Raw genomic sequence first — 26,767 nt, forward strand, 5'->3', positions numbered from 1 at the left:
GGCTGGAGAGTTTTAGTTATGAGGAGAGATTGGATAGACTGGGGTTATTTTCCTTGGAGCAGAGGAGATTGAGGGGGGACATGATTGAGGTGTATAAAATTATGAGGGGCATAGATAGGGTAGACAGGAAGGAGCTTTTCCCCTTGGTGGAGGGATCAATAACCAGGGGGCATAGATTTAAGGTAAAGGGCAGGAGGTTTAGAGTGGATGTGAGGAAGAATTTTTTCACCCACTGGGTGGTGGGAATCTGGAACTCATTGTCTGAAAGGGTGGTAGAGGCAGAAACCCTCATAGCATTTAAGAAGTATTTGGATGTGCACTTGCGATGCCATGGCATACAAGGCTATTGGCCTAGTGCTGGAAAATGGGGTTAGAATAGTTAAGTACTTGTTTGACTGGCGCAGACCCGATGGGCTGAAGGGCCTTTTTCTGTGCTGTAGACTTCTATGACTCTAGTCTCATCTTCTCTTGAGGTATGCCAATGATGTCTAAGGTTCTCTCCCTTTTACCCTGTCCAGAGAACCCCTTAAGCCATATTAGGCTATCGTTGTCTCGAGTTGGCATGATTGAGCCAAGATTACCTCATCAGTTATCCATAGCTATGGTCTGGGCCAACACGGAAGCCCCATACATGTTTCCTATTCTTTCCCTTTTTCAGACTACCTCAGCCTCACATATCTGCTGGCATCAACCACTTTCCACAATTTCACATTTTTATTAGTATCACTTGTTTAAACATAGAAAAGGAAAAAAAAAACACCCTGGTCCACTCCTTCATCACCCCCTACACCTCAACCCCCTCCCACGGCACCTTCCCATGCAACCGCAGAAGGTGCAACACCTGCCCCTTTACTTCCCCTCTCCTCACTGTCCAAGGGCCTAAACACTCCTTTCAAGTGAAGCAGCATTTCACTTGCGCTTCCCTCAATTTAGCCTACTGCATTCGCTGCTCCCAATGTGGTCTCCTCTACATTGGAGAGACCAAACGCAGACTGGGTGACCGCTTTGCGGAACACCTTCGGTCTGTCCGCAAGCATGACCCAGACCTCCCTGTCGCTTGCCATTTCAACACTCCACCCTGCTCTCATGCCCACATGTCCGTCCTTGGCTTGCTGCAACGTTCCAGTGAAGCTCAACACAAACTGGAGGAACAGCACCTCATCTTCCGACTAGGCACTTTATAGCCTTCCAGACTGAATATTGAGTTCAACAATTTCAGATCATGAACTCTCTCCTCCATCCCCACCCCCTTTCCGATCCCCCTTTTTCCAATAATTTATAATTTTTTAACAACTATATATTTTTTTCTTTTCCCACCTATTTTTAAATTTATTTCGATCTATTGTTTTATCTCCACCTTTTAGCCCATTTCGATCCCTTCCCCCCAACCCACCCCACCCATTTGCCACTTGCTTGTCCTGCTTGCTACCCTTAATGTCCCCATTAGCACATCCTTTAGATAATATCACCACCGTCAACACCCCTTTGCCTTTTTGTCTATGACACCTTTGGCAGTCTTTTCTTGGCCTCCACCTATCACTGACCCCCTATCGAGCTCTCCTGTCCCACCCCCTTCTACCAGCTTATATTTCATCTCATTTCTATATGTCTTAGTTCTGATGAAGGGTCATACAGATTCGAAACGTCAACTGTATCCCTCTCCGCAGATGCTGTCAGACCTGCTGAGTTTTTCCAGGTATTTTTGTTTTTGTAAAGGAAAAAAAAACATGTTTTCCAACATTTACTCAAAGGTCTAAGTCCCTTCTTGAGCCACACACTAACAGGTAGAGATACACCTTGTCATGTTTGCACATTCTAACACTCAGCTAATCTTCATCAGTGTCTTGCAGTTACATCAAATGAATACATAGATATTCATTTAGAAGAATCAAAAAGGATGCCATTGACCTCCCTCTCACATACAATCCAGGTTAGAGAACTCTAACTCAGCCATCTAATCTCACCTCCCCTTCTACAACTGCTGGGCTGAGTAACTGCACTATAACACGAGTCCTGTTATAATCTTAATATTTTGTGAACAACCTTAGCTATCATGCTTGGCTGCTTCGATTACAGTTACCTATAAACAAATTTTGTGTAGTTATTGATCAAATCTGATTGTCAGAAACATGGGGATCCAACACCATGATGGGCTGGGAGTGTAAAAGTGAAAAAGAGCAGCTATATTATCCACCTTAGTGTCTTGTACAGTTCTAGCTTTAGCGTTGTGTTTCTTATTTATACATGGTGATGTTTCAAACCTGTTATTATGCCAAGCCCAAAGGCTGATGTAAGCCTCATAAACAAGTCAGCATGTACCTCTTAAGGCACAGACAGCCTGTCATTCGATCAAGCTTCAAGGCACAAAGAATTGAGACGATGGAAAAATTCAAGATGCTGCTGGTGCTAAACTTTCCATTTTGATTATAAAATAAAACTTTTATTTAAATTGCAGTGAAGAACATAATTTAAAGGAACATCGCATTTTTATTTGGCAAAAGCTTTTAGTTTGTTTAAAAACATAAACACACAAAAGTGCTGTTAAACACATTAGCAGGTCACTTGATGCCACCATCATGTGGATAATGATGTGAACAGTCTCTCCTTTCCCAAACCAAAGGACCTTTCCGTAAGGACAGTTCCATATTTAGCCCTTCAGTTTTGCGAGATAATGACATTTATTTCAGGAGTATCACAGACAGCAAGCAGACAAACACGCCCATGTCGGTATGTTTCCCTTTGCTTTCACACCCAGCTATAATTTCTCTTCCAATTTCCTAGACCATGCATGCGCCTCTGTGCTGTATGCTGTCTGTCTGATATTCAATTGTATAGATGGGGCCAGGATTTACTCCAATCGCACATCAGGAAGACCAAAACCTGACAAAAATTTTGGTCACTGACTCTATTCCCCATGTGCAACTCCGACATTCTTTTTGAAGCACAGAGGAGCTTCAAACTCCATATTCTGTCCGTCACGGCGATCACTCTGTCATATCTGCTTCCAGCCCTAATCTACCGACACCACCACTGAAACCTTTATCAAAACTCCTGGCAACTCCTGACATAATGTTCAAACACAAGGTTGCCTCTTTAAATTGAACTGTGGAGGAGGGCAATAATTCTTTTCCAACCTGATACCAGCATTTCAATGTTTGTTCCATTAAGCCAGTCAACTTTACATTTTGAATTTTGCGCATCTCATAGGGCAAAGTGGTGCTTTTTTCTTGATTTTATTCTTTCACGGGATGGGGTGTTGCTGGGGACGTATTACCCATCTCTAATTGCCTTTGAGAAGGTGGTGGTGAGCTGCCTTCTTGACCACTGCAGTCCATGTGGTGTAGGTACACCCACAGTGCTATTGGGAAGTGAGTATCAGGGTTTTGACCCAGCAACAGCGAAGGAACGGTGATATATTTCCAAGTTAGGATGGTGAGTGGCTTGGAGGGGAACTTCCAGGCGGTGGTGTTCCCATGTATCTGCTGTCCTTGTCCTTCTAGGTGGTAGTGATCGTGAGTTTGGAAGGTGCTGTTGAAGGAACCTTGGTGAACTCCTGCAGTGCATCTTGTAGATGATACACACTGCTGTTACTGTGCATCGGTGGTGGAGGGAGTGAATGTTTGTGGATGTGGTGCCAATCAAGTGGGCTGCTTTGTCCTGGACGGTGTCAAGCTTCTTGAGTGTTGGAGCTGCACTCATCCAGGCAAGTGGAGAGTGTTCCATCACACACCTGACTTATGCCTTGTAGATGGTGGACAGACTTTGGGGAGTCAGAAGGTGAGTTACACTCAGCAGAATTCCAAGTCTCTGGCCTGCTTTTGTAACCACAGTATTTATATGGGTAGTCCAGTTCAGTTTCTGGTCAATGGCGATGTTGATAGTAGGGGATTCAGTGATGGTAATGTCATTGAATGTCAAGGGGAGATGGTTAGATAGTTTGTCCTATTAAGTTCACTTACTGGAGAGTCATTTGCACTGAGGTACTTAGTATTTAGTTGACGGCTTTGCCACTGACCTAGATTATAGGTTTTATTGACATCGTTCCTGAGCAAGGTTAACCAAAAGGGAGATTTGAACATTTTTTATTAATGTAAGTATTTTCACAATTATTCTTGCTTATTCCACACAAATATAAGTCTGCAAGCCAGACATTCTGTTTAGCAATCAATTCATATGGTGATGCCTTGAATTTATCAGCCTTGGGAGTACATTAAACACGGGAGCACTGCCACCTGCTGGATGCTGATGGAATGAAGCCTTCAGCTTGTTGAAAAGGCAGTTGACATAATAATTTTAAAAAATGCCTTCAGCAGAACAGTAATCACTAGTTTAGTTTAAATTACACCCCAGCCCCTTTAATATCCTTCTTTCCAAGCCACGATCTAATGTAGCTGCTGACACCGTTCATGGATTCTACATTGAACAATGGCTTGTGGAAAATAAATCTGCTCTCTAACCTTCGCCTGTACTCCCTTCGAGCAAAGAATGTTTTTCTAACCGTTCATTCTTCCTGTGATTATTTTATATCTGTGCCCCCTTGTTACTGTTCCATTGACCAGCGAGAACAATCTGTCACTGCTTATTATAATGCTAAAGATAATGTCTCCCCCCAGCTTTCTCAGCTTCTTATGTTTCTATGCAACTGTATCTTCTCCACGGTGGTAACATTACTTGTTAACTTTCACTGCAATTCATCCATTGCTTTTATATCATTCTTGTAATGGGATGTCATGACTGTATCCAGCTAAGCGCTAACTATGATTTTGTACAAGTTTAATGTCACACCCCCTGTCTTAATTGTTCTACCACTGGCGGTCGTGCTTTTGGCTGCCTGCAGTTTAAACTCTGCAATTTTGCACCCCTCCCCCCCCTCCCCCCCCAAAATCCCTCCGCTTCTCTCTCCTCCCTCTCCTCTTTCAAGATATTCGTTGAAACTTATTTCTATGACCAAGCTTTTGATTATCTGTCCTCATGTTTGTTCTTATGCGGCTCAGTGTCAAATTTTGTTGGTAATGCTGCTCTGAAATGCCTGGGGGCATTTTACTACATTAAAGGCATTATATAAATGTCAGGTGATGTCATATTCTATATTTCTGCATATTGAACGAAAAGTTTCATTGACTTGAGTATTGCTGAGAAAACATAACATAAGAACAGAAGAACTAGGAGCAGGAGTGGGCAATTCAGCCCCTCGAGCCTGCCCCGCCATTCAATACGATCATGGCTGATCTCATTTCGGCCTCAACTCCAATTTCCCGCCCTCTCCCCATAACCTTTCAACCCGTTACTAATTAAAAATCTGTCTATCTCCTCCTTAAATTTATTCAGCATCCCGGCATCCACTGCACTCTGAGGTAGTGAATTCCACAGATTCACGACCCTTTGGGGAAAAGTAATTCCTCCTCATCTCTGATTTAAATCTGCCACCCCTTAGCCTAAAACTATGGCCTCTCGTTCTAGAATGCCCCACAAAGGGAAACATCCGCTCCACGCCTACTTTGTCCATCCCCTTTAGCATCTTATATACCTCAATTAGATCTCCTCTCATCCTTCTAAACTCTAGCCAGTATAGGCCTAAACTGCTCAATCTCTCCTCATAAGACAAGCCCCGCATCTCTGGAATCAATCTCGTGAACCTCCTCTGAACCGCCTCCAGTGCAACTACATCCTTTCTCAAGTAAGGGACTTATTATCTAAGTTTTCCATCTTGTACGCATCAGGATACCTCACAAGAAGTTAACAAACTGTAACGGGGGAAGCAACAATTTTATACTGCATGAGGAGAGAGTGCTGATTGGTGGAAGCGTTGCCATGGCGGGCGCAGCATGGAGCAGTTCACTGCCCAACTTTATTCAAATTCAAACCGACTCTGATTGGTCAAGGCATTGCCTTGGAGAATGAAGCAGAGAATGGCTGTTCCCCAACATTTTGTTTAGATGAAAAAGGTGCAACGCGTGGACATGTTCCTTCTGTCTGCAGAGAGGGCTGTGTGTGTGAATATCTGTGTCTTCCAGCATGCTTCCTGTTTCATTGACCTTATACCGTGACCTACCTATGTGCTGCTTTGTTCATGTTGATAGCTTAGAGTTCAGGACTGTTTGGTTGTATACTTCAGTTCGAGATTGGCTAACAAAATACATTCCCATGAGATGATGTTGGTAATTCTGTGTATTCTTCACTTACTCTCTGTAAACATAGATATCAACAAAACAAGGCCCCCCTTCTACTTAAAATATTACTGTTTAAGTTGTACCTCCTTCCTCTACTCTTCCATCCAAATGTATTTCATCATCCTCCTGCAAAGGATCAGTATTACATTGCTGATCTGTTACTCACTCGTTTTATTAAATCTCCGGCGTTAATGTGAATTATCCCATTGATTCAAAGCCAATTCAATAAATGTTCCCATTCATTCAATGTCAGTGGAGTATCTATTCACCCATTCAGTATAATTCCAATTAATGCCAGTGCTGTCAAATGCTGCTGTAGTTGCTTTTGGTCCTTCCTTAGAACCTTACAAGCACAGAAGGAGGCTATTCAGCCCTTCATGCCTGTGCTGAATCTCTGTGCAACTTAAGAACATAACAAATAGCAGCAGGAATAGACAACACCTCGAGTCTGTTCTACTATTTAATACGATCATTGCTGATCTTATGCCTCAACTCCACTTTTCCACCTGCCCTGCATATCCCTTGATTCCCTGAGAGATCAAAAATCCATCTGGAATATATTCCCAAATATATTGAAAAACAGCCATGAATATACTACTTATTTAGTATAACTTTTAAATATGCTAATTTACTGTCTTACATCCTAAACTTTCCCCATAAGCCTGCAAATTAGTCCTCTTTAAATATATGTTCATTGAAAGTTCCTGTGGAATATGATTTCTAATAGCAATGTAATTATATGCCTTTTTGGATGCCAATCATGTAAATTTTCTCACCAAATCCAGTAAATAATCACATCCATTGCAAAGCCCTTTTGATTTACAACCTTCACATATATCATTTGGGTGCTGCAGCAGTAAACATTCTAAACTATCCAATATTAATCTAGTTCTTTGTCATAATCCACTATTAATATTGGTCTGTAATCAGGCATTGTGGTTTGGCACTTGACCATATACCAACAGAGATGAATATTCCTCAGCCTGCTTTAGTGACTGGAAGTCAATGTCCAGTGGCGTACCACAGGGATCTGTGCTGGGTCCCCTATTATTCCTCATTAATATAAACGACATAGATGACTACGTGGGGGGTAGGATTAGTAAGTTTGCGGATGACACACAGGTTGGCCGGGTGGTTAACAGTGAGGTTGAGTGTCTTGGGCTACAGGAGATATAGATGGGATGGTCAAATGGGCAGATAAGTGGCAGATGGAATTTAACCCTGAAAAGTGTGAGGTGATACACTTTGGAGGGAGTAATTTGACAAGGAAGTATTCAATGAACAGCATGACACTAGGAAGCTCTGAGGAACAAAGAGACCTTGGCGTGTGTGTCCATAGATCTCTGAAGGCAGAGGGACATGTTAGTGGGGTGGGGAAAAAGGCATATGGGATACTTGCCTTCATCAATCGAGGCATGGTTACAAAAGTAGGGAGGTCATGTTGGAGTTGTATAGAACCTTGGAGAGGCCACAGCTGGAGTACTGTGTGCAGTTCTGGTCGCCACATTATAGGAAGGATGTGATTGCACTGGAGGGGGTGCAGAGGAGATTCACCAGGATGTTGCCTGGGATGAAACATTTAAGTTATGAAGAGAGGTTGGATAGACTTGGGTTGTTTTCATTGGAGCAGAGAAGACTGAGGGGCGACCTGATCGAGGTGTACAAGATTATGAGGGGCATAGACAGGGTGGATAGGGAGCAGCTGTTCCCCTTAGTTGAAGGGTCAGTCACAAGGGGACATAAGTTCAAGGTGAGGGGCAGGAGGTTTAGGGGGGATGTGAGGAAAAACCTTTTTACCCAGAGGGTGGTGACGGTCTGGAATGCGCTGCCTGGGAGGGTGGTGGAGGTGGGTTGCCTCACATCCTTTAAAAAGTACCTGGATGAGCACTTGGCACGTCATAACATTCAAGGCTATGGGCCAAGTGCTGGTAAATGGGATTAGGTAGGTAGGTCAGATGGTTCTCACTTGTCGGTGCAGACTCGATGGGCTGAAGGGCCTCTTCTGCACTGTGTGATTCTGTGCCACATTTGGTCAGCCACTACTATCTGTGCCTGTAATATTTTTCCCTCTTTCTGTCCTTTTGTGTCTCTGTGGGTCTCTTGTCTATGGCTTGTACTGTCCATGTCTGCATTTATGTGATTCTTTTTCTCCCTCAGTATTTATGACTCTCTCCCACTTCTGTTCTATATGTCTGACTCTCCTTCTGTGGGTCAATAGCTTCCTCTGTCTTCCTGTGTATATATGGATCTCGTTCTGTCTTCCTACGTTTCTATCTGTGACTCTGCTTCTGTCCCTGTATTCATATTTGCTCTTTCCCTCTCTGCCTGTGAATTTCATTGCCTGTCTTCATGTGGCTGTCGTGTTATCTGTTCCTGTGTGTAACTCTGGTTCCCTCTGTCCTGAATATCTCTCTGTGGCAACTCGTCAAGACTTCTAAGGCAGCAGGCGCACGGAAACACCAACAACTCCAGATTTCCCTCCAAATCATCCTGTCTTGGAAAAATTGCCATTCCTTTAATGTCACTAGGTCAAAATCCTAGAGCTCCCTCCCTAACTGTGAGTGTATCGACACCACTTGGACTGCAGCAGCTCAAGAAGACAGCTCGCTGTCACTTTCTCGAGGGCGACAAGGGATGGGCAGCAAATGCTGGCCTTGCCCAGTTGCGTCCGCATCTCATGAATGAACCTGGTCTTCATTTGCTGAAATGTAGAAGTCACTTGCTGAACCAGGATTGTTACACTATGCACGGTCCATGGAAAGGTTCTGACTTTGCACATTTGGCAATATGCTTCAATTCATTGGACTTTCTCTGATCCACATAAACCTCGGTGTTTAAATCCATGGGACCTTTGTCCTGGTTCAGCTCGGCAGCAAGGATAGTATCAATTCTTCAGGTTCAATGTAAGAAGCACCTTGGAAAACTTTGTTAAAGGCACTATATGAATGCAAGTTGTTGTAGGTTGAAAGGTGCTCAGGGGTAATTTCCTTATTGTTTTGCTATATCTGGAATTGAAAAGCTACTCTCAACAGTGATGACCATGAATCCATTATTGATTGTTGTAAAAACCCATCTGTTCACTAGTGTCCTTTAGGGAAGGAAATCTGCCATCCTTACTCGGTCTGCCTTACATGTGACTCCAGACCCACAGTGGTTGACTCTTAACTGTCCTCTAAAATGGCATGGCAATGAATTCAGTTCAAGGGTAATTAGGGATGAGCAACAAATGCTGGCCTTGCCAGTGACACCCACGTCCCATGAAAGAATTTGTTTTTTTAAATCAAGGTGGTTAGGAAACTTTATAAATTACAATAAAACCAGTCTGGGAAGAGCGTCCTGCAGTCAGCATTGTTGTGAAGCAGTCTGGGAACAGTGTCCTGCAGTCAGCATTGCTGTGAAGCAGTCTGGGAAGAGTGTCCTGCAGTCAGCACCATGGTGAAGCAGCATGGGAAGAGTGCCCTGCAGTCAGCATTGCTGTGAAGCAGTCTGGGAAGAGTGTTCTGCAGTCAGCATCGCAGTGAACCAGTCTGGGAAGAGTGCCCTGCAGTCAGCATCGCAGTGAACCAGTCTGGGAAGAGTGCCCTGCAGTCAGCATTGCTGTGAAGCAGTCTGGGAAGAGTGTCCTGCAGTCAGCATTGCTGTGAAGCAGTCTGGGAAGAGTGTCCTGCAGTCAGCACCATGGTGAAGCAGCATGGGAAGAGTGCCCTGCAGTCAGCATTGCAGTGAACCAGTCTGGGAAGAGTGTTCTGCAGTCAGCATTGCTGTGAAGCAGTCTGGGAAGATTGTCCTATAGTCAGTTCTTGTTGAAAATAACAAGAGTGACATCACAAGACAGCACGAGAAAGTGGCAGAGAGATCAGAACCAGCGCAAGTGCGGGGAAGCTTCAAAAAGTAACGTCAGCACAAAGATGAGAGCTGATTGATGAGTAGTGGATAAGTGTTTTTCTCCAATTTTTTCTCCAGTTTAAAATAGATTAAGCTAAGGAAAGGTAAGAGTTCTAGTTTTTATTTAAAGTAGATGAATAATTTAACTTTTTTTTTACTGTATTTAACTTAAAGTGAGGGGTTTTCTTTCAACTAGAGGCATGGCAGGGCAGCTCAGTCCCATGTTATGTACCACCTGCAACATGTGGGAAGTCCTAGACTCTGCTTGCGCTCTGACCAACCACGTGTGTAACAAGTGCCACCAGCTGCAGCTACTTGAGCTCCGAGTATCGGAGCTTGAACGGAAGCTGGAGGCACTGAGGTGCATCCGAGAGGCTGAGCGTTTTGTGGATAGCACGTTTTTAGGCATGGTCACCCCACAGCTTACAGAAGTGCAGACAGAGAGGGAATGGGTGACCATCAGTCAGAAGAAAGGTGTCAGGCAGGTAGTCAGGAAATCCCCAGGATGCATCTCGCTTGAGAACCATTTCTCTGTGTTGGAAAACAGTGAGACTGACGGTTCCTCTGGGGAGTGCAGCCACGCTCATGGCTCTGTGAGTGGCTCAGCTGCACAAGGGGGAGGAAAAAGAGGGGAAGAGCAATAGTGGTAGGAGACTCGATAGTAAGGGGAACAGACAGGCGTTTCTGCAGCTGTAGATGTGACTCCAGGATGGTATGCTGCCTCCCTGATGCCAGGGTCAAGGATGTCACTGAACGGCTGCAGGGCATTCTAAAGGGGGAGGGCAAACAGACAGAGATCGTGGTAAATATTGGTACCAACGACATAGGTGGAAAGAGGGATGAGGTCCTGCAAGCAGAATTTAGGGAGCTAGGAAGCAGATTGAAAAACAGGACCTCAAAGGTAGTAATCTCTGAATTACTTCTGGTGCCATGCGCTAGCGAGTATAGAAATTGGAGGCTAGTCCAGATGAATGCGCGGCTGGAGAGATGGTGCAGGAGGGAGGGCTTTAGATTTCTGGGACATTGGGATCATTTCTGGGGTCAGTGGGACCTGTACAAGGCGGACGGGTTGCACCTGAACTGGAATGGGACCAACATCCTTGCGGGGAGGTTTGCTAGTGCTGTTGGGGAGGGTTTAAACTGACTTGGCAGGGGGTTGGGATCCTGAGAGGAGGTTCAGCAGGGGGAGATGCACAGCCAAAATTAGAAGACAGCAAGTGAGTCTGGAAGATATAGAAATTATAGGCCAGATAAGGCACAGGGGAGTTTGGCAAGGTTGGATGGTATTTATTTTAATGCAAGGAGTCTGATGAATAAGGCAGATGAGTTGGGGGCACAAATTAACACATGGAAGTATGATGTCATTGCTGTCAGAGACATGGTTGAGAGAGGGGCAGGATTGGCAGCTCAATATTCCAGGATATAGGGTCTTCAGGTGAGACAGGGAAGGAGGTAAAAGAGGAGGGGGTATCGCAATATTGATCAAGGAAACAATTACAGCAGTAAGGAGGGATGACATCTCAGGAGGCTCCTCAAATGAAACCAAATAGGTAGAACTGAAAAACAAAAAAGGAGCAATCGCATTGCTGGGAGTGTACTATAGGCCCCCAAACAGTCAGAGAGAAATAAAAGAGCAGATATGTGGGCAAATTTCAGAGAAGTGTAAAAATAATAGGGTAATAATAGTGGGGGATATCAACTTCCCCAACATTTACTGGGTTAGTCATAGTGTGATAGGTTTAGAGGGAGCAGAATTTTTAAAATGCATCCAGGAGAGCTTTTTAAGCCAGTGCGTAGAAGGTCCTACAAGAAAGTGGGCGGTAGGATTTAATTTTAGGGAATAAGCCGGGCAAGTGGTAGAGGTATCGGTGGGGGAGTATAGAATGTGTAGGGGGGAACTTAAAAAGGAAATTAGGAGAGCAAAAAGGAGGCATGAAAACACATTGACAGGTAAAATAAAGGAAAATCCAAAGTTATTTTACAAGTACATTAAGAGTAAGAGGTAACTAGGGACAGAGTAGGGCTCATTGAGGACCATAGTGGTAATTTGTGTGTGCAGCCGGAGGATGTAGGTAGGGTTCTAAATGAATACTTTGTGTCGTTGTTCACAAGTGAGAGGGGTGACATGGGTATGGAAATCAGGCAGAAGGACTGTGGTACAATTAAAAAAATTATCATAGAAAGGGAGGAGGTTCTAAGTGGTCTGGCGGCAGGCTTAAAGGTAGATAAATCCCCAGGCCCGGATGAAATGTATCCCAGGCTGTTGAGTGAGGCAAGGGAGGAGATAGGGGAGCTGGCAATAATTCTCAATACCTCTCTGGCCACAGGAGAGGTGCCAGAGGACTGGAGGACAGCCAATGTGGTACCATTATTCAAGAAGGGAAGGAGGGATAAACCAGGGAACTACATGCCAGTCAGTCTAACCTCAGTGGTGGGGAAACTATTGGAAGCAATTCTGAGGGACAGAATTAATCTAGACTTGGAGAGGCAGGGATTAATCAAGGACAGTCAGCATGGTTTTGTTAAGGGGAGGTCATGTCTGACCAATTTGATTCAATTTTTCAAAGAGGTGACTAGGTGTGTAGATGAGGGCAATGCATTTGACTTAGTCTACTTGGACTTCAGCAAGGCTTTTGATAAGGTCCCGCATGGGAGACTGACAACAAAGGTAAGAGCCCATGAGATCCAAGGCAATTTGGAAAATTGGATCCAGAATTAGCTGAGTGGCAGGAAGCAGAGGGTGATGGTCGAGGGGTGTTTTTGTGACTGGATGTCTGTGTCCAGTGGGGTTCCACAGGGATCAGTGTTGGGTCCCTTGCTGTTTGTGATATATATAAACGATTTAAACTTGAATGTAGGAGGGTTGATCAGTAAGTTCGCTGATGACACGAAAATTGGTGGGGTGGTTAATAGTGAGGAGGATAGCCTTAGATTACAGGAGGATAAAGACGGGCTGGTCAGTGGCAAATAGAATTTAATCCGGATAAGTGTGAGGTGATGCACATTGGCAGGGCAAACAAGGCACGGCAATACACGATGAATGACAGGACCCTGGGAAGTACCGAGGATCAGAGGGACTTTGGTGTGCATGTCCACCGGTCCCTTAAGGTAGCAAGACAAGTAGATAAGGTGGGTAAGAATGCGTATGGGATACTTGCCTTTATTAGCCGAGTCATAGAATAAAGAGCAGGGAGGTTATGCTGGAACTGTATAAAACACTGGTTAGGCCGCATTATAGGAAGGATGTGATTGCACTAGAGAGAGTGCAGAGGAGATTTACCAGGATGTTGCCTGGGCTGGAGGGTTTTAGGTATGAGGAGAGATTGAAGGAATTTTTCCCCTTGGTGGAGGGATCAATAACCAGGTGGCATAGATTTAAGGTCAGGGGCAGGAGGTTTAGAGGGGATGTGAGGAAGGTGGTGGGAATCTGGAACTCACTGCCTGAAAGGGTGGTAGAGGCCGAAACCCTCATAACATGTAAGAAGTATTTGGATCTGCACTTGCGATGCCATGGCATTCAAGGCTATGGGCCTAGTGCTGGAATACGGGCTTAGAATAGTTAGGTACTTGTTTGACCAGTGCAGACTCAATGGGCCGCAGGGCCTTTTCTGTGCTGTAGACCTCTATGACTCTGACTCTATGGCCATTGGCCAGAATTCAGTTAATGTATCTGGTACATTGGCTTATAGCCTGAGTTTCATTTTATTTAATTTGTTTCCTGAAGTTGAGGGGAATCAGGTGGAGTTTTACTGTAACCTTGAGAAAAGTGGCAAAATTCTCTGTTCAATCTCTAGGTCTCATTATCATTCACGCAAATGTCGAAGGTAAAGGCACACTCCAAACAGTAGGGAACACGAGGTTCATTTACAAATGTAGATCTATGGCTCCACTTATAGGATATCTATTGTGAAATCAAATTGTTGTGTTCAAGTCAGGCAGCTGTTTAGGACAAGGCATCTATACAAGGGTTAGAACATTCAACTCTGCATTCTGAAATTTTGCTTTGCATTACAAATGTGTGAATTGTCTGAAATTCTCTGTCTGCTGTTTTAACACAGCTTTAGCTCACTTATTTGATTTTAAGTGGGCTAACATATATCTGAGATGGGAGGAAATTTGGATAGGCTCCACTTCAGACCTGTCTGCCAATTTTCTTCTCTGCGATCAACTAAGATGACACTTTAAGTCCAAGCAACGAAAGCAAAACTCCAGTCCCTAAATAAGTTCAGCAAGGCTACATTTGCAGAGTGCAGCCTTGGAAAACTGCAGTGCAGTCCGAAAACCAGGACTATATTGGTCGTCTGGAATTCCATCCCTAAACCTCACCAGCTATCTCTCTCCTCTAAGACACTCCTTAAACTACAACCAAGCTTCTGATCATCTGGCCTCATATCTCTTCAAATTGCTCAGTGTCACATTTTGTTTGATCATGCTTTTGTCCTGGGATCTCTCTCTCTCTCTCTAGCAGTCCCTCAAGGTAGAGAAGACACTTTTTTAAAAATTCATCTATGGCATCTATATCATCAATGTTTATTGCCCATCGCCAATCGCCCTTGAGAAGGAGTGGTGAGCTGCCTTCTTGAACAGTTGCAGTCCATGAACCCATGGGGCTTGCAGCCCATGATAAGAACCTGCACAGGGAGTTTTTTAACATGGGGTGGCTGTTGCACTGCAGCTACTGGTTCTGGCTGTGACCAGGAGACCCTCCCACTCTATTTGCCTGCCACAGACATATTGAGAAGGATTTACAGGTTGATAATCGACCCGTTTGGTCAAGTTATGAGCGCACCTTCAATAGCCATCAAATCCTGGAGCTCGAAGCTTCTGGCTCAGAGGTAGGGGTGTTGCCCACTGCACCACAAGACCTGGCTTGGCATGTATCACTATGTTAAAGACATTATCTAAGTGCAAGTTATTGTTGTTACATCTTCAGCTTCAACTTCTGTTTGACCAGGATTTGCCATAAGAGCCTTCTAGAGTTTTGGATCTCTATTGCAACTTTTAAACAATTACACATGTACAATTGTGTTTCTTGCTGCAGAATCGGTGTGCAAGTGTAAACGGGGTGAATTTAACAGCTGCAGTAATACCAAGGGCCATTGGTACTTGGTGTGAAGGAAAAACACACAAAAAAAAACACAAATACACTATTTGTCATTGTAGAAATTCATTTGTGATAATCAGTCCCTCTCATAAGGATAGAGATTTTACTTTTAAAAAGCGTTTGTTTTTAAAATTGTACAGTACACTATTATTTACAAACCAGTGCAGTGGTACATTTTCTCCCAGTATTTACACAAATGGTGGATGGATTTACATACATATGTATACACAGATGAGTAAACATATGTACACATATACCATATATACATATTTCATATGTATATGTATATATATATATATATAGGCACATGTGCACACAGACCTATATACACATTATATAATGTACACATATGTAAGATATATACATATGCACACTTCATTGTGTCTAGGTCAAAATCCTGGAACTCCCTACGTAACAGTGCTGTGGGAATATCTTCATACAGCCTGCAACAGTTCAAGACATAGATCTACCACCACCTTCTCAAGGGTGAGATGGGCAACAAATGCTGGCCTTGGCAGTGATGTGCTCTCAAATCAATATGACGCAAGAACACACCCATACTCATAACGCTGGATTTTAGTGGTTTTCTAAATCTTTCATTTCAATGATTGACAGGCGGTAGAATCAATTAAATGCCCCCTTCTTGAAGCAGCCCCACTAATGAACTATAACGTGAACTAAAAATTGAAAGGGAATTGAACAAATCAAGTTAAAATTACATTCCCGGGGTTGATGTCCAGTCCAGTGGTTTTCTAGTGCAGAATCAGACCAGACAATTTAATGCCTAGACCACCTTTAAATCTCACCATACACTGTGCCACCTGTTATAGCTGGGCAGGAGCAGAAAATCCTGTGTGGCTGGGAGGCCGCTCACCAAGAGTGGGCAAGTGGCATGATCAGCTGCCAGGTAATCCCATGGCCACAGGATGTCCTGCAATCAGGGGTTTGTTTGGGGAGGGGTCCAAACCTATTTTGTGGGCCTTGGCATAACAATCCTGCTCCCTCCTGGACCCAAAAGGACCCAAAACCCAAAATTTTGCCCCAAGCTGCTTTCTTGTTGCTTTGGCCTGGCAAGAAACTCACTGCCTTTTCCTGTTTGGGACTTTCCATTGACATTGACATTATCTGGATGCAACATGTACATGTAAAAAATCCCTGCCCCCTGCAGGTTAAAATACAATCCTGTTGACTCTCTACAGTCCCAGGGCAAGTAAATAACTTGGTCAATTTTAACATTGTACTCACATGTTTTCCTAAAATGGCCCCCATATACACACACACACATACACACACACACACACACACGCTTACAAACACGCAGACACATACACACATACCTGCAGACACGCAGACAAATACAAACATGTGCAAATAGAACACACAATTTTAAGAGGCCAATTTTAGGGGCTGCAGCGAATTCAGCGGCTGGTTACGAGTTGGATTTTTTCCAAAGTGCCTTTAAACGAATGAAAGTTTTGCTGCTGTTTGGAAATAATCTTTCTCTAAAGATTCTCAATGACTTTTCCTCTTTTAAACTACACAAAAATAAGCTGTAGTTAGAAGTCTATCCAAGTCTGCTATTAGTGTCATATTGAAGCTCTCTGGAGGCCAAGCATAAGTTTCCGATCCAAAGCAAATCCCGTGACATCTGAACATGAGCTGATTCCTTCTCTGCTCCCGAAATGACAGGCTACGTCAGGAGCAGATTATCATTCTGTAAAGGGAAAGGGGTCAGCACTCCCAGAGCCTGAGAACACTTTGGTGTGAAGGGTTTCAACTTCCAGCAGAACCCGAGTTAGCAGCTTTCTAAACACATGATATATGAGAGACCGTGAGTTATGGTGGGGGGGGTGGTGAGCAGCTGACAGGGATGGTTAGGGGTGGGGTGGGAGTTAGAATTCCATTAAATGTCATAACCAAAGCAAGAGACAAAGGCGTGTACTGGTGAGTAAAAGGATTTTGTCACCCCTTGTGAAATAGCACCAGCCAAGCACTGAAATCTCTCTACCATGCTGCACTAGCCAGGGTAATAAATCTGTGCATTAATAGTTCGTGTAGGAACAGGGTAACAGTCCCTTGAGCCTGTTCTGTGCCATTCAATTAGATCATGGCTGACCTGTATCTTAACCCCACTTACCCACCTTGGTAACCTAACCCCAAAGAGCCTGGCCTAATAAAAAAACATATTAAATTCAGTTTTGACATTTTCAATTGACCCCCAGTCTCAACCATTTTCCGAGGGAGAGAGTTCCAGGTTTCTACTACCCTTTTGTGTGAATGGTACAGCCCTAATTTTAAGGTTATGCTCCTTGGTCTGGACTCCCTCACGAGAGGAAATAGTTTCTCTCTATTGCTGGGTCAAAATCCTGAAACTCCCTGCCTAACAGCACTGTGGGTACACCTACACCACATGGACTGCAGCGGCTCAAGAAGGCAGCTCACCCACCACCTTCTCGAGGACAATTAGGAATGGGCAATAAATGCTGGGTTAGCCAGCGATGCCCACACCCCATGAATAAATAATTCTTTTAAATCTACCCTATCAAAACATTTAATGATTTTAAACACCTCAGTTAGATCACCCCTAATCTTCTATACACAAAAGAATACAAACCTCTGCACCTGGTTATCATAATTTAACCCTTTCACCTCAGTTATTCTAGTGAATTGGCATTGCATCCTACCAGGGCCGATATTTTCTTTCTGTTTGTACTATTGATAATGTTAGTGATGAACCTTTAATGCAATCGTGTGATGTTCCTTTGGGGATTTAGCGGTGACCTCAAGACAAATGGGTTTGTCTCCAGACAGAGTCACACAAATGTATTAAAAGTTTGTCACCCTTAGTCGAGTTGGTAGCATGCTTGCCTTATAACCAGAAGGTCGTAGGTTCAAGTCCCACCAGAGAAACTTTAACATAAAATCTAGGCTGCTGCTTGCAGAGCGGTATTGAGGGAGTGCTGCACTGTTGGAGATACCATCTTCCAGATGAGATGTTAAACCTGTCTGCCCCCTCAAGCGTATGTAATCAATCCCATGGCAATACTTCAAAAAAAGTCAAAGGAATTTCTTGTGTCCAGCTCAATATGTATCCCTCCTCCATCACCTATAATCTGATGATCACATTGCCGTCTGTGGGAGCTTGCTGTGTACAAATGGGCAGCTGTGTTTTTCCTATATTACAACAGTTACACAACAAAAGTACTTCAATGGTTTGGAATGTCCTGAAAACATGAACGGCGCTATATAAATGTAAGTTTTTGCTTTCTTTACTGCTCTGGTTCAATTTGGTTTTCTCAACACAATGCACAGATTGAAGGTGGGACATCTCCTGATTTTTCTAGCAGCTCATTAACAAAAAAGGGAGTACATCGTGGATGTGGCATTTTGTACAGTTACATGTTCAGCATCGGCTTTCCAAGCCAGGAATGGACATTCCATCAGCAAACCGCTTTGATGAATTCCTCCCCCTCCCACCAGCAAAAGCGTGACATCATAGTGATTTTAACCAACGTGCCTCATTTAAATGTCTCCGTTCCTGCTGTTCCAGGCAGGAGAAAGGTACAGAGGGGCGGCCGACAGCGAAAGATTGTACAGTCTTCACTCGTATGCCAGACCTCAAGAAAGTGGCAGGGTAGCAGAAAGGGGTTAGGGAGTCTGGGGGAGTGGAGTTCGGGGGTTACCTTGTGAGTTGTGAAGGAGCATTCCTGCCCCTCCTGACTCCATAAAGGAAGCTGTACACCTATACTGGAGAGTTTTCTTTCTCCAGATCAGCTACCATCCTGTTTCAGTCTGGCAGAAACATGTGCCTGGTTTCCCACTCAAGGCCCCAGCTAAGGTGAAATCGGAGTCCTAATGATGTAGGAAGTTCCTGATTCGCCTAATTCATGTGCTCCCACCTATATACTTTAGGTGGGTGTTCCAGCCACTTGCAGGTTAAAAGTCAGAAGGATCAAGTTATAATCAGTAAGTAGCCAGCACATTTTTATCCAGCCAGCTGCTCAATTAATCTAGAATTCAAATCTACAGATCAAATTGATCTGAATTCCAAACTGAAAGAGGAACTGGCAGAAAGCATTAGGAATGAGGAGTTGAATGGGTAAAAAAAAAACGATGAGACCGGAGTAGCATGAGGTTTGGGGAAGGAGCAAGATAGATTTGGTTTCTAAGCTGCTTCTTTGGTTATTGTGCTTTAGGATTATCCTTCCCGCCTGGAGCTGTTTATTGGGCCTGCCCCATTTCCAATGCAAGAGGTTGGCATTTGTTGATGATCCTACTTTTCTGATTGGTTAATTGTCAATGGCCATGTCACTACTTCTAGCTACAGTCCAAAATATAAATGTTTCCAAACAAAGCAAACCAGACATACCCAACCAACTGAGACAAGTGAACTCAAGCGATGGACAACCAAGGACCTGAAAACCCTACTGATTGAAAGTCGAGCTCTTCATTGCTCATTTAACCCAGCTATTGACAGCAATCTAATGTTATTAAACTTGAATGTGCAGGTTGCCTATTTACTTTGGATTCACCGGGCACTGAGTCATCTGAAGTTTGACAATTCCTTTGCTGTGCATTTGTAGAAGATGGTGAAACTCTGTTGGCATTGAGTGGACAGCTGCCCTGGGCAGCCGATTGTCAAAATAGTGATGTGGTATGACATTGCCTTCAGCACTTTTCCCAAAGGGCCAAAACCCATAAATCCACACTTCTTCACAAAGTTCCAGCGCAAGACTTACGATCATTATGCCCGTAGAGAGACGTTTCACTTGAATTCCCTTGGCACGCCAAAACTCGTTCAAGCGCTTCAAGTACACTGGGTTGAAAAAGACAACTTTCTGCTTGGCCTGGAAGTCCTGTAGAGTGTATAGAGCCCTGAAACTGCGATCTGTGTTTATGGTGTAAGAGAAGGCAGGTAAAACGAGAAGGGCATCATTGTAGACAAGCAAGTTTGTGAAAAATGGTCGTCTCCGGGCGTGGAGTTCTGAATACCTATCAGAGAAAACATCCATTGGTACATCACAACATTTTTACCAATTCAGTATGTAGCTACCACCCCTCCCCACACTCCCCACCAAACCCCAACCACCTTAAAGATCATTCCAAACTCAAAGTGACATCAATACCAACTATTCCTAAGCCTCTATTCAGTCAGATATTGGATACAGCTAAGAAAGTGATTCTTGTTCTGTACACTGACCACCGTGTAGGCCTCTTGCAAACAACTTCAGAGGGACCATCTTTCAGATGAGAGATTGAACTCAGTCCCTACCTGTCTATTCATAAATATGTGAAAGATCCTGTAACACAATTCAAAGAAGAACAAGGGAGCTGTCTCTTTCTTTAAATTCAACTTCATCTGGAGGATGTAATATAGATACAAGCCCATTTACTTAACCATTTACTTAACAATGTTTTGAAGCCCTTAATCACTGTTGAGATTTTCTCTACTTTTCTACCAGCCTGGAATGCTAAAGTTGAATGATTCCATGGAATATTACACATAAACAATGACCAATAAATGATCACTGAATGGAGTAGATCCAACTCCTCTTTCTGAGTTTCTGGCTCCAATCACCAATCGAAAGATGACTTGTGATTTCTTCATGGGTTCCTACTACCCATAAGCCCCTCCTTGCAAGTCGTCCCACTGGGCAATGCATACAGTGACTCATCCTTTGGTTTGACCCTTTTGTAGTAGAAGGGCCTGGTACTTAAAGGGTTAACATGAGAATGAATACAGTACTGCCCACAATGAGAGGTAAGAAGGCACATGACTGAGAGCTAGGCCTATCTAGAGATGAGTAGCAATGTGTAAGGACCTAATATGGAGTCCACTCCATACCTACTGTAAATATGTACACAGTTAAGCATTTTAATAAAGATTCTGTACACGGGAGAGTCAGGATAAACCGCTAACTCTGGATGAACTGACTAAGGCCCTTGAGTCCTTCAAGAAGAGTAAAACTCCCGGAAGCGATGGCTTACCGGCGGAGTTGTATTTGGCTCTGTGGGACTGGATCGGCCCAGACCTGCTAGAAGTATACAAGAGTATGCTTCTGGCCGGCAGCATGTCAGAATCCATGAGGAAAGGCATCATCACCCTCATCTACAAACGGAAAGGGGAAAGGGAGGAAATTAGAAATTGGTAACCCATTTCACTGTTGAATGTGGACTATAAAATTCTGTCCAAGGTCATCGCCAATCAGGTCAAGTCTGCTCTGGAGTTGGTGATCCACCCTGACCAGATCTGCGCTGTACCCAGCAGGAAAATCTCTGACAGCCTTGCGCTACTCAAGGATACAATTGCCGATGTAGGTGACAGAGGTGTGGACACCTGCCTCAACAACCTGAACCAGGAGAAGGCCTTTGACAGAGTATCGCACACCTACATGGTGGATGTGCTCTCCAAAATGGGGTTTGGGGAGGGAATGGGGAATTGGATCCAACTGCTCTACACAAACATCAGTAGCGCAGTCTCAATCGATGGGTGGGAATCAGAAAACTTTGATTAAATCTAGTGTCAGGCAGGACTGCCTCTCTCTCCTGTCCTGTTTGCGTGTTGCATAGAACACTTTGCTGAGTCCATCAGGAAGGATCTGGGCATAAGAGGAGTGACAATCCCAGGCAGTGGAGGCACTCAGGTCAAAGTCTCCCTGTATATGGACGATGTCGCCGTCTTCTGCTGGGGTCCACTGTCGATGCACAGACTGATCAACAACTGTGACTAGTTTGAACTGGCCTCAGGAGCCAAAGTAAATCATGGCAAGAGTGAGGCCACGTTCTTTAGGAACTGGGCTGACCAATCCTTTGTTCCCTTCACCATCAGGTCAGACAGCCTGAAGGTGCTGGGGATGTAGCTCGGAGGGACCGGCGCATGCGTTAGAAACTGGAAGGAGTGAGTAGTCATGGTGGAAAAAATATTGGAATGTGGGAGTGATGCTCCCTCTCCATTGCGGGTAAGAACCTGGTCACCAGGTGTGAGGCACTCTCGCTGTTGCTGTACGTGGCGCAGGACTGGCCCATTCCTCACTCCTGCGCGATGGCGATCACCCGAGCCATCTTTCGCTTTATCTGGAGGTCGAAAATGGATCGTGTCCGCAGGGACACAATGTACAAGCCTCTAGATAAAGGGGAGAAAAAATGTGCCCAACATCGCCCTCATACTGATGGCCACCTTTGTGTGCGGCTGCATCAAGCTGTGTAGATCCTCGGTACGCAAACACCAAGTGTCATTACGTGCTGAGGTTCTACCTGTCCCCAGTGTTGTGAAGGATGGGTCTGGCCACGCTGCCGCGGAACGCTCCAAGTAGTTGGACCGTGCCGTACCACCTGTCCCTGGTGGAAAAATTTATGCAGAGAAACACTTTTGACCACAAGTCCATCAAGCATTGGTCGGCACATAACATCCTAGAGGCCCTGCGGGAAAAGGAGAGGGTGGATACTGTCGGATGGTTCCCCGAGCAGACTGTCAAAGTCATTTGGCAGAATGCCTCATCACCAGATCTCTCCAAAGAGCACCAAGACGTAGCTTGTCTGGTGGTGAGAAAGGCCCTCCCCATCAGATCCTTCCTACACACCAGGAGTCTCACCCCCTCCGTACGCTGCCCTCGAGGTGGCTGTGGTGGGGAAGAGACCGTTATTCAATTCCTTGTGGAACAAGCCTTTGCAAAGACGGTCTGGAGAGAGATGCAATGGTTTTTGTCGAGGTTCATCCTGAGCAGTTCTGTGACGCAGGACTCTGTGCTCTACGGGCTGTCTGAGACCTTTCAGTCATTGTGCACCGAGGGGCTGGGAATTGTATAGGCCCCTCGGGCTGTATGACACACTGTGAATGCACGCACTGAATATTACATGTATCACAATTGTATTGAAGCACCTCAGAGTGCAACATGATCTATGGAGACAATTTAAATACCATTGCACCGTCTGTCTGTTATGACTATTTTGAAATGTCTGTAATGTTCCTTGATTGTACTGAAGCATCTCGGAGTGTGACATCACCTATGTGGAAAACTTGAATATTATTGCACTTTCTGTGATGGCCATTTTGAAATGTTTTGTAATATTCTTTCAGATATTTTATGAATAAAGTGTATTTTTGCAAAAAAAGACTTCCTTGCAGCTTATACAAGACTGCTTCATTGTGTCCAAGCAGTATCCACCAAGGGTAGCAATAATACAATGTATCATGGTGACAGCAGTAGTATGCATCAATTTTGAATAATAGAGGAGCATTTGAGACTATCCCCAATGTTTCCCTATGGGTTAAGTTGCCATTTCTCTGGTGTGTCATCCCCAACACCCTAATGCAACCGAAAACATCTTTTTCTTTATTCTTTGATGGGATGTTGGTATCATTGGCAAGACCAGCATTTGTTGCCCATCCCTATTAATCTTTGAACTGAATGGCTTGCTAGGGCCATTACAGAGGACAGTTAAGGGTCAGCCACATTGCCGTGGGTCTGGAGTCACATGTAGGCCAGACCAGGCAAGGACGGCAGATTTCCTTCCCTAAAGGAATCACGGTGTTGCCTTGCCCCATCTCCACAAACCGCTAATTCCCCCTTTGCCCACTAGAGAGGTTTAAGTATATGAAATGTGGCAGCTGGTGGAGGCGTCCACTCACCTCTCCGCGATTATGCTTGGATTTGCTGTCACCAAATTAGTTTTTGTTCCCACGTCTTGGCTGAACTCCCCACCTATGGGAGGGAGGTTGCACCTGGAAAAGAACATGATCATTCAGTTCAAGAACTCCACAGAAGGGCTCATACTTGGGAGCCTGGTACCATGACTTGCACAAACTGTAAAATTACATTCACCTCTCCACCAGTGTCCCATCAATACCCACTAGTGCCACCAGAATCTTTCAGTCCTGGTCCTTCACAGAGTGGGAATGTGACCCAGGGTGAGACAGAGCTATTGGATATTAAGCAATCTGCCCCACTTCTCACTACCAACGCCCTAACCCCACCCTCCACAATTTCAAAACTGTACTTAGTGCTTAATTATAATTACAGGATCAGAAATTGGCCATTTGGCCTCTCAAGCCTGTTCTGCCAGTCAATGCGATGGTGGGTGATCTTATCTTAACTCCATCCTTGCCTCCATATCCTTTTATACCCAGGGCAATCAAAAATCTCTCTTGTCCTTCTAGGTGGTAGAGGTCACGGGTTTGGAAGGTGCTGTCGAAGGAGCCTTGGTGAGTTGCTGCAGTGCATCTTGTAGATGGTACACACTGCTGCTACTGTACATTGGTGGTGGAGGGAGTGAATGTTGAAGATGGTGGATGGGGTGCCAATCAAGTGGGCTGTTTTGCTCTGGATGGTGTCAAGCTTCTTTAATGTTGTTGGAGCCACACTCATCCAGACAAGTGGAGAGTATTCCATCACACTCCTGACTTGTCCCTTCTAGATGGTGGACAGGCTTTGGAGAGTCAGGAGGTGAGTTACTCACCATAGAATTGCCAGCCTCTGACCTGCTCTTGTATCCAGTCTTTATATGGCTGGTCCAGTTCAGTTCTGGTCAATGGTGATACTCAGTATGTTGATGGTGGGGGTATTCAGCAATAGTCAATGTCAAGGGGAAATGGTCAGATTCTCTCCTGTTGGAGATGGTCATTACTCGGCACTTGTGTGGTGCAAATGTTACCTGCCACTTACCAGCCAAGCCTGAATATTGTTAAGGCCTTACTGCATATGGGGACAGACTGCTTCAGTATCGCGAATTGTACTGAACACTGGGCAATCAACTGCAAATATCCCTACTTCTGATTTATGATGGAAGAAAGGTCATCGAGGAAGCAGCTGAAGGTGGTTGGGCCGAGGACACTACCCTGAGGAACTCCTGCAGTGATGTCCTGGTGATTGACCTCCAAATATCATGACCATCTTCCTTTGTGCTAGGCATGACTCCAACCAATGGAGAGTTTTCCCCCGATTCCCAGTGACTTCAAATTTGCTAGGGCTCCTTGACGCCACACTCGGTCAAATGCCACCTTGATGTCAAGGGTAGTCATTTTCCCCTCACGTCCTGACACTCCAGAGCAGCACTGAGGGAGTGCTGCATTGTTGGAGGTGCCATCTTTTGGATAAGATGTTAAACTGAGGCCAAATCTGCTCTGTCAGATTATCCACTGTGACCGAGCCAAAGCCAGCATTTGTTGCCCATCCCTAATTGCCCTTGAACTGAATGGCTTGCTGGGCCATGGGCCATTTCAGAGCACGGTTACACATGTAGGTCAGACCAGGTAAGGATGGCAGATTTTCTTTCCCAAAGAGCATTAGTGAACCAAATAGGTTTTTACAACAATAGATGACAGCTTCACGGTCACCATTACTGAGACGACGGGCAGGGTTTTCCGGATCCACCCGCTGTCGGGATCTTCCGGTCAATGGACTTCAGGCTGGGGGGAGCCAACTCCCCCACGGCAGGTCCCACCCGTGACAGGGCCAGAAAATCCCGGCCTATGTTCCAGATTTATTAATTGAATTTAAATTTAAACCAGCTGCTGTGGTGGGATTTGAACCCCTGTCCATAGAGCATTAGCCTGAGCTCCTGGTCCAATGACATGGCCACTAAGCCAGCATCTTCCCCTGAAGCACTATGGGATAACCTGAGGTTGTGAAAGGCCAATTTCTCTCTCTCTCTCGCTCTCTCTTTTCTCTCTCCTCTCTCTCCCTCTCCCATTTTACACTATCACAAAAAAAACAAAATTACTCAAGAGTTTCACAGTTTTAAGTCCTGGGGCAAAAATGAGTTAGTTCTGATTTTAATACAGAGAATCGTTGTATGCAAAGTGGATGAGTAACATGCTGGTACAGCAGGATCCTGCTGTTTATTTTGTACATCTCAGTTTGATTGTTGGTCCTGTTCCCTCCCCTCCTCTGGATCCTAATCTCCTTTCCTGGTGAATGGACTCATTCAGCTGACAGGACCCATCAGAAAAGCCTTGTTTGTTTCTGTGAAAAATTTACCGGAAAACAAAATCAGCCTGATCAATTTCAGCCCCGCAACTGCTATTGACCAAAATCCCGCCGTTGCCAATGACTGCACATCGCTTGTACTGCCAGCTGCTGAAGGAAGATTCCTGCAAACCAAGAACAAGACATCAAAGCAGGGAAAGTGATTCAGTGCTTCCCCTTACAAGAGCTGATATTTAGATAGCACCTTTCACCATAATAAGGCAACCCCGAGGCAATTCACAGGAGCGCGCTCGAACAAAATTCGACACCAAGCCCCGCGTAGGGAGACACAAGGACAGGTGATCAAAAGCTTGGACAAAGAGGTAGAGTTTGAAGAGCACCTTGAATGAAGAGAGGTGGAGACTTTTAGGGTTTCCTTCCGGGGAAGTTCAGAGCTTAGGGCCCAGGCAGCTGAAGGCACAGCCACCAATGGTGGAGCCATGAATCTCAGGGATACACAAGGGGGCAGAATTGGAGGAGCGCAGAGATTTCTGCGGAGGCCAGGGAAGGTTACAGAGACAGGGAGACAGGGAGGGGGGAGGGGGCAAGAGCACAGAGGGAATTGAAAGCAGAGACATGAATTTTTAAAATCAAGGCATTGCTGGACCAACGTAGGTCAGTGAGCACCGGGCTGAAGAGGGAAC

At 44.8% G+C, this 26,767-nt stretch overlaps 1 protein-coding gene across 5 annotated transcripts in view; it reads right to left on the minus strand.

Annotated features, from left to right (window-relative positions):
* The window catches only part of LOC144667837 (alpha-2,8-sialyltransferase 8F-like), a 1,155,130-nt gene that overhangs the window by 1,089,573 nt on the left and 38,790 nt on the right, over positions 1-26,767 (minus strand). For 4 of the 5 annotated variants that reach the window (XR_013573381.1, XR_013573383.1, XR_013573382.1 and 1 more), the window contains 3 exons: positions 26,136-26,248; positions 23,789-23,881; positions 17,606-20,151 (listed from right to left, as the gene is read on the minus strand). Coding sequence is in view for 1 of the 5 variants with exons in the window: in XM_078529352.1 (XP_078385478.1) it covers positions 19,677-20,151; positions 23,789-23,881; positions 26,136-26,248 (681 nt within the window). In the remaining 4 variants the exon portion in view is untranslated. Of the gene's footprint in view, positions 1-16,765; positions 20,152-23,788; positions 23,882-26,135; positions 26,249-26,767 lie in introns of those variants that run through there. The other variant, XM_078529352.1, reaches the window with a different exon arrangement.

Source organism: Cetorhinus maximus, chromosome 25 (genome assembly GCF_964194155.1).
Source record: "Cetorhinus maximus chromosome 25, sCetMax3.hap1.1, whole genome shotgun sequence".
Classification (NCBI taxonomy): domain Eukaryota; kingdom Metazoa; phylum Chordata; class Chondrichthyes; order Lamniformes; family Cetorhinidae; genus Cetorhinus; species Cetorhinus maximus.